The 13,545-nt window shown below is 32.2% G+C and overlaps 1 protein-coding gene across 2 annotated transcripts; it reads left to right on the top strand.

The window, feature by feature from the left end:
* The first annotated feature begins 569 nt into the window (after positions 1-569).
* LOC101251956 (methyl jasmonate esterase 1) lies at positions 570-12,739 on the top strand. 2 transcript variants are annotated; one of them, XM_004234628.5, is made up of 3 exons: positions 570-1,112; positions 11,522-11,653; positions 12,347-12,739. In XM_004234628.5, the coding sequence occupies exons 1-3, from the start codon at positions 744-746 to the stop codon at positions 12,632-12,634; spliced, it is 789 nt and encodes a 262-aa protein (XP_004234676.1). In that variant the 5' UTR covers positions 570-743; the 3' UTR covers positions 12,635-12,739. The 2 variants fall into 2 exon arrangements, with proteins under 2 accessions (XP_004234676.1, XP_004234677.1); XM_004234629.4 differs by lacking the exon at positions 11,522-11,653 and having other exon boundaries at positions 659-1,112.
* The last annotated feature ends 806 nt before the right edge of the window (positions 12,740-13,545 follow it).

Raw genomic sequence — 13,545 nt, 5'->3', positions numbered from 1 at the left:
TAAATATAGATTATTACCATGTGAGGAAAAATCTGTGGATGAAATGATGTTTGAGAAATCAACCGTAAGAGACAACATATCTGTTTCTTAGGGACCATAAATGAACGGATAACAATAAATAGAAAAGTTTGCTTTGAAGTACTTTAAAAGTTGATAAATTTTTATTTTGATTCTTTCAATGTTTATTTAAGCACATTGAATTGACTTGTGTATTTATGAATTTTTTAGAAAGGCTAAACTCATTTAAATTTCGATATAAATTTTTAAAACAAGTATTTTTTAACATATTCAAAAATAATTTGCATCGCAATTATTTGAAGGCATAATAACTAATTCTAATTCAAAATATTTAAGAAAAACACATGGTCCAAGAAGTAATATTATTATATAAATTAAGATAAAAATATTATGATAATTATTTGAAGTGTTATATTAAATTTGTATAGCTCATGCTCTATATTTGAGCATAACATTGTTCTAGAAATAATCAAAATGTAGCATAATTTTAGTTATATGTAAAGAGACCAATAGAACGCGCGTCAATTGAGGTTAAATCTGAATATTGGAGTATCACAAGGACCAAAGCCAAAATTCAATAGTAACCAAGGGATTAAAAGAGCAACTATTCCTTTTAAACAATTTATAGCTAAGTAAAATCATTTTATCTTTCACTATATAAACTCTCCTCAACATATACCTAGAAAAGTGTCATCTAAACAATTCTTCAAGAAAAAGAGGGGAAAATGGAAAAGGGTGATAAAAATCACTTTTTACTAGTTCATGGAGCTTGTCATGGTGCATGGTGTTGGTACAAAGTTGTGACAATTCTAAGAAGTGAAGGACACAAAGTTAGTGTTCTTGACATGGCTGCCTCTGGAATTAATCCAAAACATGTTAATGATCTCAATTCAATGGCTGATTACAACGAACCATTAATGGAATTTATGAATTCTTTGCCACAACAAGAAAGAGTTGTTTTAGTGGGACATAGTTTGGGTGGCATCAACATATCTCTTGCCATGGAAAAGTTCCCTCAAAAGATTGCTGTGGCTGTGTTTGTCACAGCTTCTATGCCTGGTCCTGACCTCAATATTGTAGCAGTTACCCAACAGGTTTGCTCAAATGAATTTAATTTCTATATTCTAACACCACTACTAGAAAATAAGTAACTAATGAGTGACAAAATTTTGTACCTAAACAACAGAAATTTCATGTTAATCTCATTTTGCTATGAAATCACAATGTATTATATGAAATTTTGATTTAGGACCTATTTAGCACAAATTAAATGGGGTTAATCCATAAACATCGTAGCTAATGGCTTGTAAAAACACTACTTACAAAAATATGTTATTGATGCATTCATCTTCTTGTTATTGATGCATTTATTTTTGTAAATCACTCTATATAATAGAAGCCCCTATAATCCTATATAACAATAAGACATGAGAATCAGGGACAACAATTGATTAAGAATTAAATGTATACACATTTAATATTCTACACGACTTAGAATTATCTTTCTTATCCATCTATGTGATCTTATCTAAGTGAACAAGTTGCCTAAAATATAGTATAAAATAAAGGTAAACATAGTAAAAAATACTTGAAGGGGAAATACTTGGCTCAAAAGGTGTAAATATCATGATCTGTTTCACAATAAAATTTACTCTAAACTTCAATAAAACAATGAGTCTCAACAAATAGGATTACAAACCTATGTAATTTGCAGAATAATAAATTAAGCACTATCCTAGCACAAACCTTCGAGGCTTTTGCTACAAAGTCTTCGAGTTGCCTTCAACTTGAATACTATGATTCTATTTTAGCTTATTACTTACTGAACTATAAATACATCAAAACAGAAACACAAAGAAAAACTTCCTAGAACATAAATTCTATTGTAGAACCTGGTTCATCAAAACTGTTGCTTCAAAAAGTCAATATATTGATTGCTTTTTCTCCTGCCACTTTTTCTATAACTCAACCCCATCAATGACAAACTTCTTTCTTCATCAGTGTTGTTATTGAACTTCAACTCTTCACTCAGACTTCTTGCGCTTTATCTCGTAACTAATATTATATGCTCAGTGATTCCTGCACAATTGTCTTTACTCATTCTATTTGCTTGCTCTTGGATTTTTCCAGCTTAGTTCATTGTTCCTCTAGACCATGCTAACTAACATGTTTCTAATTGTATGTATCAAATCATCAGAACTTCATTACTGCAACAACATTGATAGTGACAAAATAATATTACAATAAAGTCAGTGTATTCAATATGTAAAATACTTAATACATAACTTCATGTCGCGCATCATTCTTATATTTAACCCCTAGAATCTGAATGTAATAACACCAAAACTCCAAATAATTACTAGTTGGGATACAACCCAGAAAACTAGAAAACATTAGCCTAAAAGTCTAAAATGTGTGTCTAAAAAGATTGAAAAAGGAATCGGAAAGAATTCATGATAGTCCGCAAGAGCCGCTCACCCTAGAATTTGATGGTCAAACATCTTTCAACTAAGGTCTAGTATCAACCGTTTGAATATGCCTTGTACTCAACTACAAAAAAGCAAGTACAATTATAATATACAGCAATCGTGTACTATTAGGATCATACGAATAGTTCCAGAACATGAATGTAAACAGGGTACTACAGTACAATAATACTGACCAACACACATATATAAATAGTCACAACATGAAACAGACTCCAAATCACAATACCATTCTGAACCAATGCAAGAAAAATGCTCCACGTGATCACAAAAATACATATATTCGATCATCTCATGGACCAACATGCCATAATCACATTATGAAAAAGTAAAACTGGTTTACTCATGGAACCAACATGTAAATTTGGTTCTCTCGTAGAATTCACATACAAACTGTTAGTGTACTGGTGTGGTATTCGGTCCAACCATAAATGATTCATACAAACATGGTATTTGAGACAATGTTGGAAAAATAACATACACAGCGGAAGCATTCCAGAATCATACATCTTGCATGAATATAAATAACAATCACAAATAGTTATCACATACAAAGTATGCTGAAAATTAACTCAGGATTACCTCTTGAAGCGTGTGCAGATATCTTGAAGTAAATCCAACTCCAGTTCTATAGTCTTCTACAGTGATCCCAATCAACAAGTGAACTCACTCAATACTTGGGTGGGCAAATATTGTATATAATTCTCTCTTTCTATCTAGGTTAGAAAAATCCCTATTTATAGAGATGTCTTCCTAGTCCAAAGAGGAGAGGAAAAACCAATTCTTTTTCTTTTAGGAGATGTCTTCCTAGTCCAAAGAGGAGAGGAAAAACCAATTTTTTTCCTTTTAGAAGATGTCTTCCTAGTCCAAAGAGGAGAGGAAAAACCAATTCTTTTTCTTTTAGGAGAACTTGAAAACACACGTTTTCCTCCTAAGAAAAAGAACGCTACTTTTCCATCTTCTACTAGAAAATAGGATTCTGAGTTCTAGTTAAATTGGGCACTGGAGGGACCACAGAATTTATTACTGAGGCTTCCTATTATGGAAATAATTCTAAATAATTAATTTAAATTATTCTTACCATAATAAATTACAAATCATTCCACTAAAAATTCGTAATTGAACTCCTCTATTTATTTCGAAATTCACCACAAACACTTATTTGATTCCCCATGTTAAGATTACCGATACTAATCAATAAATTAAATTACTGACGAATTTCATTCAATGATTAAATTCTTTTAGAGCAATACTTAACTTATTTCATGTGCCAGATTCATAAATCTACCGGCCGGGTTTACACATGAAAACTTACAAGCTTCTCATAAAAGGTGTATCATCAATCTCTATACTGAGACATGGATTCCATCAACTAACTAATTATTTCACCAATATATATTATTATCATCCAATTTACTAGGCATATTGACCCATCTCAGAATCTCACCTTTTAATAAATCAAAATGATAAATAATATATACAGATCATAATCGTTATATCAAGATTAAGAATATAAGTACATTTAATAGTTTAGAGAATATGTTTTTATCAGTCAGTCTAAAACAACTATCTCTTCTTGGTCCCGTTCAATACATACCAAATGCACTAGCACGAGAAGTTAGAACTATGCCATTCTCATAATCAAGATAAATTACATTTAATCTCGTGCTACAATCTTTCTGATGATTTTGTCCAAATTTCCATCTATGATTGTGAACTATAAATTTTAACTTATAAGAACTGATGATTTAATCTTCTGTGTATAAGCTTAAACTCTATACACCAAATCATCTACTATATAAGTTAAGGACACATATATGACAATTGATCTATTTAATGTAACACTGTATTGAATTGAATAAATAAATAAACAATTGTTCAATATTAATACTATATCAAAACGCATGGTTAATAGTATATCCTAACAATCTTCCACTTAGACTCATAACCATGCACCTACAACTCTAACACCCATTTCTCTTTTTGTACACACAAGACTCATCAAGACATTGCCCAAAACCAAAAGACTTGACTGCAGTGTCGAAGCAAGTGTTCCATGCCCTAGAAGCTTGCTTTAATCCATAAATAGATCTTTTAAGCTTGCACAACATGTGTTCTTTTCGTTTTTTTATGAAACCATCTGGTTGTCGCATATATATGCTTTCATCAAGACTTCCATTAAGGAAAGCTGTCTTGACATCCATTTGCCAAATCTCATAATCATAATGAGCAGCAATGGATAAGAGAATTCTAATAGACTTAAGCATGACTACTGGCGAAAAAGTTTCCTCATAGTCGATCCCTTCTTTCTGAGTAAACCCTTTTGCAACAAGTCTAGCTTTGTAAGTTTGCACTTGTCCATCAACTCCTCTCTTTTTCTTATATATCCACTTGCATCCAATGGGTTTGACTCCATCTACAGGTGGTTCTACAAGATCCCAGACTTTGTTAGAGTACATAGAATCCATTTCTGATTTCATAGCAACAATCCATTTTTCTGCATCTTTATCTTGTAGTGCTTCGTCGTAATTCACAGGTTCGGTATTTGACTCTTCAGGGATTCTGTCAAAAGACTCTCCCAAGAGTGCATACCGAAGTGGTTTTCTTATCACTCTCCCACTACGACGAGACACTACAGTTGTAGGGGTAGGTTCAGAGAGATTTGCATTATTATGATCTTGTGGTGGAACCACATCATTTTTAGGATCTTGAGTTTCCATGTTATCTTCAGTATCTTGCGGTGCAGAGATATCAACAACTTCTTCCTCTAATGCAATCTGCTCACTATCACTCCCACTACCTTGATGCAATGAATTTTCAAGATCTTGTACTTGCAGAATTTTATGTTTGTTAACATCTCTCCCACTATTATAATGCAATGGTATGTTAACTCTAACATGTGGGGTTTGAATTTGGTTTTCATTATTTTCAGTAGATTGATTTGTTTTCTCTTTGCTCAATTCCTGTAAAACTAGTTTACTTCTAGGAATATGGTTTGTTAAAAAATCCGTTTCCAGAAACTTGGCATTGGTAGACACAATGACCTTCTTTTCTTTAGGATTATAAAACATACCACCTTTCGTTCCTTTAGGGTATCCAATAAAAACACATACTTCTGTTTTAGGTTCCAATTTTACTGCCTTTCCTTTTAATACATGTGTTGGACATCCCCAAACCCGAATATGTCTCAAACTAGGTTTGTGCCCAGTCCACAGTTCAATGGGTGTCAAAGGAACAGATTTAGAAGGAACTAAGTTCAGAATGTAATTTGCAGTTTCTATGGCATATCCCCAAAACGAATGCGGCAAATCAGAGTAACTCATCATTGATCTAACCATTTCTAAAAGAGTTCTATTTCTTCTTTCTGCTACACCATTTTGTTGTGGTGTTCTAGGTGCAGACATTTGAGATGTAATTCCTTGTTCTGATAAGTAACTAATAAAATCATTAGAGAGGTATTCGCCACCACGATCAGATCGCAATGACTTGATATATATTCCATGTTATTTCTCTGTTTCAGCCTTAAACTCTTTGAATTTATCAAAGCATTCAGACTTACGGCGCAACAAATATGTATATCCATATTTTGAGTAGTCATCAATGAAGGTCATGAAGTACTCATACCTACCTCTTGCTTGAACGTTCATTGGGCCACACAAATCAGAATGAATTAACTCTAGTTTATCACTGACTCTATTTCCTTTTGAGGGAAAAGGTCTCTTAGTCATTTTTCCTTCTAAACAAGATTCACATGTTGGTAGTGCCTCCACTTTTAATGAACCTAAAGGTCCATCTCGAACCAACCTTGAAATCCTATCTAGATTTATATGACATAGACGCAAGTGCCATAGATAAGTCTCATTAAAATCAGAAGAACGTTTTCTTTTACTTGAAAGGTTAACATTATTCAATTCTACGAATTGTTGCAGTTCTGGAGAGACATTAATAATAAAAAGACCATCAATCAATGTACCAGCAGAGACAAAATGTTTATTATAACTAATAACACAACCGTTATCAGAAAAACTAACATCATAACCATCTCTCAAAACTTTAGAAACTGAAATCAAATTTCTTCTAACAGCAGGTGCATATAGAATGTCTTTTAAAATTAAAACTCTACCACTATCAAATGAAAAAATAATATTTCCTAATGCTAAAACTGGAGCTGTAGAGCCATCTGCTTGATAAATGCTAAGTTCACCTCTAATCAGCTTGCGCGTTTCTTGAAACCCCTGCATAGTAGTGCAGATATGATCAGTGGCTCCTGAATCTACACACCATGAAGTGGCAGAAATATCCGCTAAAAATGTTTCAACGACAAGTGAAAGTGAGTTACCTGATTTGTTTTTCTTCTTGGCTAAGAAAACTGGACAATGTGCCTTCCAATGACCTGACATCTTGCAATGAAAACACTTACCCTTAGACTTTTTCACTCCCCCAGTTGAAGGTGCAGTTGCCTTAGCTTTGTGAGACTTTTTCTTCTTCTGTCCACCTTGCGGTTTAGAAGTAGAACCTTTCTCAACATTAAGTGTCATTGATGGTGCATGTTTTTTGACAAGGGTCTCTGCCGCCTGTAGCTCATTCAACAATTGTGCCAAAGATAAACTCATCTTATTCATATTATAATTTAGGCAAAATTGTTGAAAACTATCAGGCAGAGACTGCAATATCATCTCAACTTGGGAGTCATTGTCAATTTCAGCCCCCAAAACCTCTAGTTCATTCAGAAGACCTATCATCTTCAGAACATGGTCTCTTACAGGAGTGCCTTCAACCATCTTAGTGTTCATGAGAGTTCTCATGGCAGTCTGCTTAGCTTATCGACCCTGGTCTCCAAACATTTGTTTGAGATTCTCCCGAATTTCAAAAGCAGACAACATAGCTTGATGTTGATGTTGCAAAACATTTGACATTGAAGCCATAATGTAACATCGCGCCATCTCATCAGCTTTGCGCCATTTCTGATAAGCTAACTTATCCTCATCACTAAACTGATCATTTGGTTTCAATGGACATTCCTCATGAAGCACAAACTTATATTCTTCAGCAGTTAACACAATGTCAAGATTTCTCCTCCAGTCAACATAGTTAGAACCCTCTAGTTTGTTTTGACCCAAAATAGTACTAATGGGATTAAAAGGAGACATGTTGAATCTGAGATTAAAGAAATAGTTACAATAGATCAATAACATAGTCATATAACATTGAATATTTACATTCAAACTCATGATATACATATACATTCATGCATCTTAAATAGCCAATCGTTGGGATTGGAGAACTATTCATACAATATACATATATAATGACCGATTATTCACTTTATAAACTTATACAGACCTAACTCAGTTGGAGAGTCTACTGTTGCTTTAAGTCAAGTGAAAATCCTCTAGTTGCATTGATCCAATCATATATTACTCAGTTTAGGAGAGTTAATACAAATTGTCAAACTAGCGATTAAATACGTAATGACTTGTATTAAATTCATCCGATGGGGAGGAAGGTCTAAGCCAACACGTAAACTTAATATTTCATTAATATTTAATCTTGGTAAAAAATTTACTCATCACCATTTATTTTCTTCCAAATTCATACAAAAAAATTTCCAGAAAGAAAATATACGCACACCAAATCTTCGTACATTCCATGTACCATCTCATATATATTCAATAATACACCTTTTGATTAAAAAAAATTATGGCTGCCTATAATGTGAACAAGAAAACTACAGCCATACTATTTTGTTTTAGTCGTACTAAATCAAAAGTTTCTCTCTATATTAAAACATGTGAGCCAAAAAAAAAATTAACCTTTTTTTTAATTATATCAAAAACAGCCACATAATCGAGACATAAATCACACATGCAATCATGTATTGCTGCCATGACGTGGTGTGCTTCTCTTTGGCCTTGCCATAACACAAATCTGATATATACAATTGCACATAAGTGCTGCCACAAGACAACAAAAAAAATTGATCGGTGCAGCTATCAAAATTTCTCTTGAAATTATCCAACGAAGAACACCGTGCATGACAATATGAAAATATTATCAAATCTTACAAATCAATTTTCATAAGTAACTATTACCGTATGCATTTAACAAAAACAAATGAAATCAAGTTTTTATCCGTTCTGTCCTTTTCGTGATAAAATAAAATTCACAATCACGAATCATACATATAATTTCACATATGCATATTTTAGGTTATGTATAAAGATGCAAGTATGGCTCTGATACCAATTGTTGGAAAAATAGCATACACAGCGGAAGCATTCCAGAATCATACATCTTGCATGAATATAAATAACAATCACAAATAGTTATCACATACAAAGTATGCTGAAAATTAACTCAGGGATTACCTCTTGAAGCGTGTGCAGATATCTTGAAGTAAATCCAACTCCAGTTCTATAGTCTTCTACAGTGATCCCAATCAACAAGTGAACTCACTCAATACTTGGGTGGGCAAGTATTGTATATAATTCTCTCTTTCTATCTAGGTTAGAAAAATCCCTATTTATAGAGATGTCTTCCTAGTCCAAAGAGGAGAGGAAAAACCAATTCTTTTTCTTTTAGGAGATGTCTTCCTAGTCCAAAGAGGAGAGGAAAAACCAATTTTTTTCCTTTTAGGAGATGTCTTCCTAGTCCAAAGAGGAGAGGAAAAACCAATTCTTTTTCTTTTAGGAGAACTTGAAAACACACGTTTTCCTCCAAAGAAAAAGAACGCTACTTTTCCATCTTCTACTAGAAAATAGGATTCTGAGTTCTAGTTAAATTGGGCACTGGAGGGACCATAGAATTTATTACTGAGGCTTCCTATTATGGAAATAATTCTAAATAATTAATTTAAATTATTCTTACCATAATAAATTACAAATCATTCCACTAAAAATTCGTAATTGAACTCCTCTATTTATTTCGAAATTCATCACTAAACACTTATTTGATTCCCCATGTTAAGATTACCGATACTAATCAATAAATTAAATTACTGACGAATTTCATTCAATGATTAAATTCTTTTAGAGCAATACTTAACTTATTTCATGTGCCAGATTCATAAATCTACCGACCGGGTTTACACATGAAAACTTACAAGTTTCTCATAAAAGGTGTATCATCAATCTCTATACTGAGACATGGATTCCATCAACTAACTAATTATTTCACCAATATATATTATTATCATCCAATTTACTAGGCATATTGACCCATCTCAGAATCTCACCTTTTAATAAATCAAAATGATAAATAATATATACAGATCATAATCGTTATATCAAGATTAAGAATATAAGTACATTTAATAGTTTAGAGAATATGTTTTTATCAGCCAGTCTAAAACAACTATCTCTGCTTGGTCCTGTTCAATACATACCAAATGCACTAGCACGAGAAGTTAGAACTATGTCATTCTCATAATCAAGATAAATTACATTTAATCTCGTGCTACAATCTTTCTGATGATTTTGTCCAAATTTCCATCTATGATTGTGAACTATAAATTTTAACTTATAAGAACTGATGATTTAATCTTCTGTGTATAAGTTTAAACTCTATACACCAAATCATCTACTATATAAGTTAAGGACACATATATGACAATTGATCTATTTAATGTAACACTGTATTGAATTGAATAAATAAATAAAGAATTGTTCAATATTAATACTATATCAAAACGCATGGTTAATAGTATATCCTAACAGAATTCACATACAAACTGTTAGTGTACTGGTGTGGTATTCGGTCCAACCATAAATGATTCATACAAACATGGTATTTGAGACAACCGTTACTATTTTGTACCGACGTGGTACCCAAGCCAACCATCATTCACAAGAAGCACACACAAACATAATCAGAATGAACAATCATACTTCTACCTATTAAATAACAGATTCGTTGCATGAGATTATCAACATAGTTCATTTTACATCAGCCTTCAATTTCTTCACATGCATCGCACAAGTAATATTATAAAGCAATAGACATGCACACATCACATGAAAACACAACGATCACCAACCTTAAATCAAATATTTGAAAACTCTAAAGAACTCGAGCTTTCCCCTTTATCAATGCCTTCGTCTAAGAAAATAATAAAACAATGATGGCCTAGCAATACCAATATTATACTCAAATCCTAATACGAAGACCACTCATGATCACTCTACCCAAATTAGAATTTTTCTCACCATTAAATCAAGGTTTCTAAGAATCAATTTACAAACTAGGGGAGTAATGAACTTACCTTTATCGGAGAACTCTTAAGTGGAAAACAGGCGGAAACTGCCTTAAATCACCTTTCCTTCCTTCAAGAACAAAGTTGTAGAAAATAGGATGTTTGAGACTATTCTGCATTAAATCCTGATTTAACCCGATACAGGAGCGTCACCATAGCGCTGCTAAATTCCCACTGTAGCGGCCTGACACCCTTATAACGATTTGCACAAACATCACAGACTTGGAAGAGCCTCAGAGCCTCTTCCCCTCCCAATTTGGCACCATACCTTCGACCCCTGGCAAGCATTCCAAAAGGTTCTATGAGTTGCGTAATGACTTAACTACTAGAAAACATGAATCAAGCTTAGACATAACACCCAACCCATTTTCGAATTTCTCTAGACCTCACCTTGCTGGCCTAACCTAGATATTTTAAGTCACTATCCAAAAAACATTCTGGACTAATTTCATTCACCATTAATTGTTCTACTACTAATAACTGTCGGAGAAATTCGTTACAATTAACAACCTTATTTTTAAGGTTGTTAACTATGGCGATCTATAAAAATAACTTTATAGGTGGATAATCTTATACTTTTAATTCTGCTTGTGTCATAGACAAAATTTCAAGTTTTACTCTTTAATATTAAAAAAAAAATTGTCCATACGACACGTAGTGATCAAAAGTTTAAAAACAGCAATTTCCAAGGTATTTGAGTGTACATGTATTACTACTATCATATTGCAAATATTAGTAATCATTTTTTTTGTTTGCAAATTGACAGTATAGTGAACAAGTGGAAGCACCTATGGATACTGAATTTGTGTACAACAACGGACTGGATAAAACCCCTACCTCTCTCGTGTTAGGCCCTAAAGACTTAGCAACCATCTTTTATCAGTACTCCCCTCCTGAGGTGAGTATGTATCAACTATCAACTAATTATTTTTCAACCAAAATAAAACTATAAACTTATTTTCCCTAACTTTCAAATCTTTACATCTTTTGTGTGTGTTAATTGTACCTATAGTTGCCTAATATCTTACCCACCGAACTATTACAACAATATATTCAATGAAATTTTACTAATAGAATCTGGAGAAGGTAAATTTTATGTAGATCCTTAAGATTATCGAATAATATTTAAGTGTATAAATATAACTCTTTATGTTTTCTCCTCTTAGTTAACTCATACACATCCTTATACGGTTATGTCTATCTATTGTACTACAGTATTAAAATACTACATACAAGTTATACACTATTCTTCCTCTAGTCCATGTTAAGTGGATTACTGAGTTTTTTTTTATCTTAATTTAAAATAAGTGAATTATTTAAAGTTTAAAACACTCCCCTCCTGATGTGGCTCTTAATTTGTTTCCACACTTGCCCTTTATTTAATGAGATTTTTAACTACTTTATATCTTCTCTACAATAATAGTTTGGGAATATTTGAGTGATTTAAAAAATTATATTAATGATGTGGTCAAATCATCATTTGTCACATAGACAAAATTTTAGATGATTTTTTTTCTCTTCTATGAAATTCAATTACTTTTTGATAATATTATGATAAAATTCAATAATTGTTATCTATGGGGCTCTACAGGACTTAACTCTTGCAACATATTTGGTGAGACCCGGACCATGGTTTGATGAGTCAGTCCTATTGGCAAACACTACACTTTCAAAAGAGAAATATGGTAGTGTTCATCGTGTTTATGTTGTATGTGAAAAGGACATTGTGCTCAAGGAACAACAATTTCAAAGGTGGTTGATTAAAAATAATCCACCAGATGAGGTCCACATGATTCAGGATGCAGGCCACATGGTCATGTTCTCTAAACCTAGGGAGCTTTCTTCTTGTCTTGTTATGATTTCACAAAAGTATCATTGATCTTTTACCTTGTTTATAAGTGGCGTTGTCACATGTAGTCAGTTGAACATTCTTTGTATAAAATTATAATTCCATAAAAATATGAAATATAGTGATCATAAATTACCTCTCTCTCTCTATATATATATATATTGGTTACTAGCTAGAGGAGGGAAGTATACCGATATTATTTTATTTTTTTTATCGAGCATGTATTTGTTTGTATGCTGTGGTGCAATAAATACTCTTCACAGAGAAAAGAACAACATTAAAAGGATATACTCTTTCTTATAAATAAGGTGAGGGACAATTGAAATTCCTCGTTAGCTATTGTCAAAGGCATTTTCAATTTTCAATTGGTGTTTGCAATATTATACTTGTCCAGCTAAGCTTTTGTGGTTGTACCTTTGCTTAGTAGACCAAAAAATATGCTTTTTAAACTTTCCTACAATTATTAGATTAAAAGGAAAAAAGTCTGATATACCCCTCAACTTTGTCATTTAGAAGTGATATACCCCTTGTTATGAAAGTGACTCATATATACCCTTACTTGTAAACAAATGGCTCACATATACCCTTTTCCTCTAATGGAAATGAAAAAAATTTAATTTTAATCTAAATTTTTATTATTTTTTTTCTAAAAAATATAATCCCATATGAGTAAATTTAATCCTCGTCATACATATTTTTTTTGACTTTTTTTTTTGTTTCAGTGACTAATTTATAATTATTATTTTGATAATCAAATTTATTTATGTTTCAGTAATATTCCTGTAAAACTTATTGTAGATGATCAAATTTTTTTCTTCGAATACAAAATTAAATTATAACATACAAAAAAAAATAGTTTAATTTTTTTTCTTTAAACTAAGGAATGAAAGAAAAAAAACAAAATAAGAATAAGAAACTCAAATGATTATAATAAAAGAAGT

The sequence above is a fragment of the Solanum lycopersicum genome, chromosome 3 (assembly GCF_036512215.1).
Source record: "Solanum lycopersicum chromosome 3, SLM_r2.1".
NCBI lineage: Eukaryota > Viridiplantae > Streptophyta > Magnoliopsida > Solanales > Solanaceae > Solanum > Solanum lycopersicum.
This window is presented reverse-complemented; position numbering and strand designations above follow the sequence as displayed.

What these genes read in the sequence shown, in the direction of transcription:
- LOC101251956 (XM_004234628.5), top strand. Translation starts at nt 744, where the DNA reads ATGGAAAAGGGTGATAAAAATCACTTTTTACTAGTTCATGGAGCTTGT. An exon ending in TTGTAGCAGTTACCCAACAG is followed by an intron (nt 1,113 to 11,521) that starts GTTTGCTCAAAT and finishes GCAAATTGACAG; the next exon opens with TATAGTGAACAAGTGGAAGC. An exon ending in ATCAGTACTCCCCTCCTGAG is followed by an intron (nt 11,654 to 12,346) that starts GTGAGTATGTAT and finishes GGGGCTCTACAG; the next exon opens with GACTTAACTCTTGCAACATA.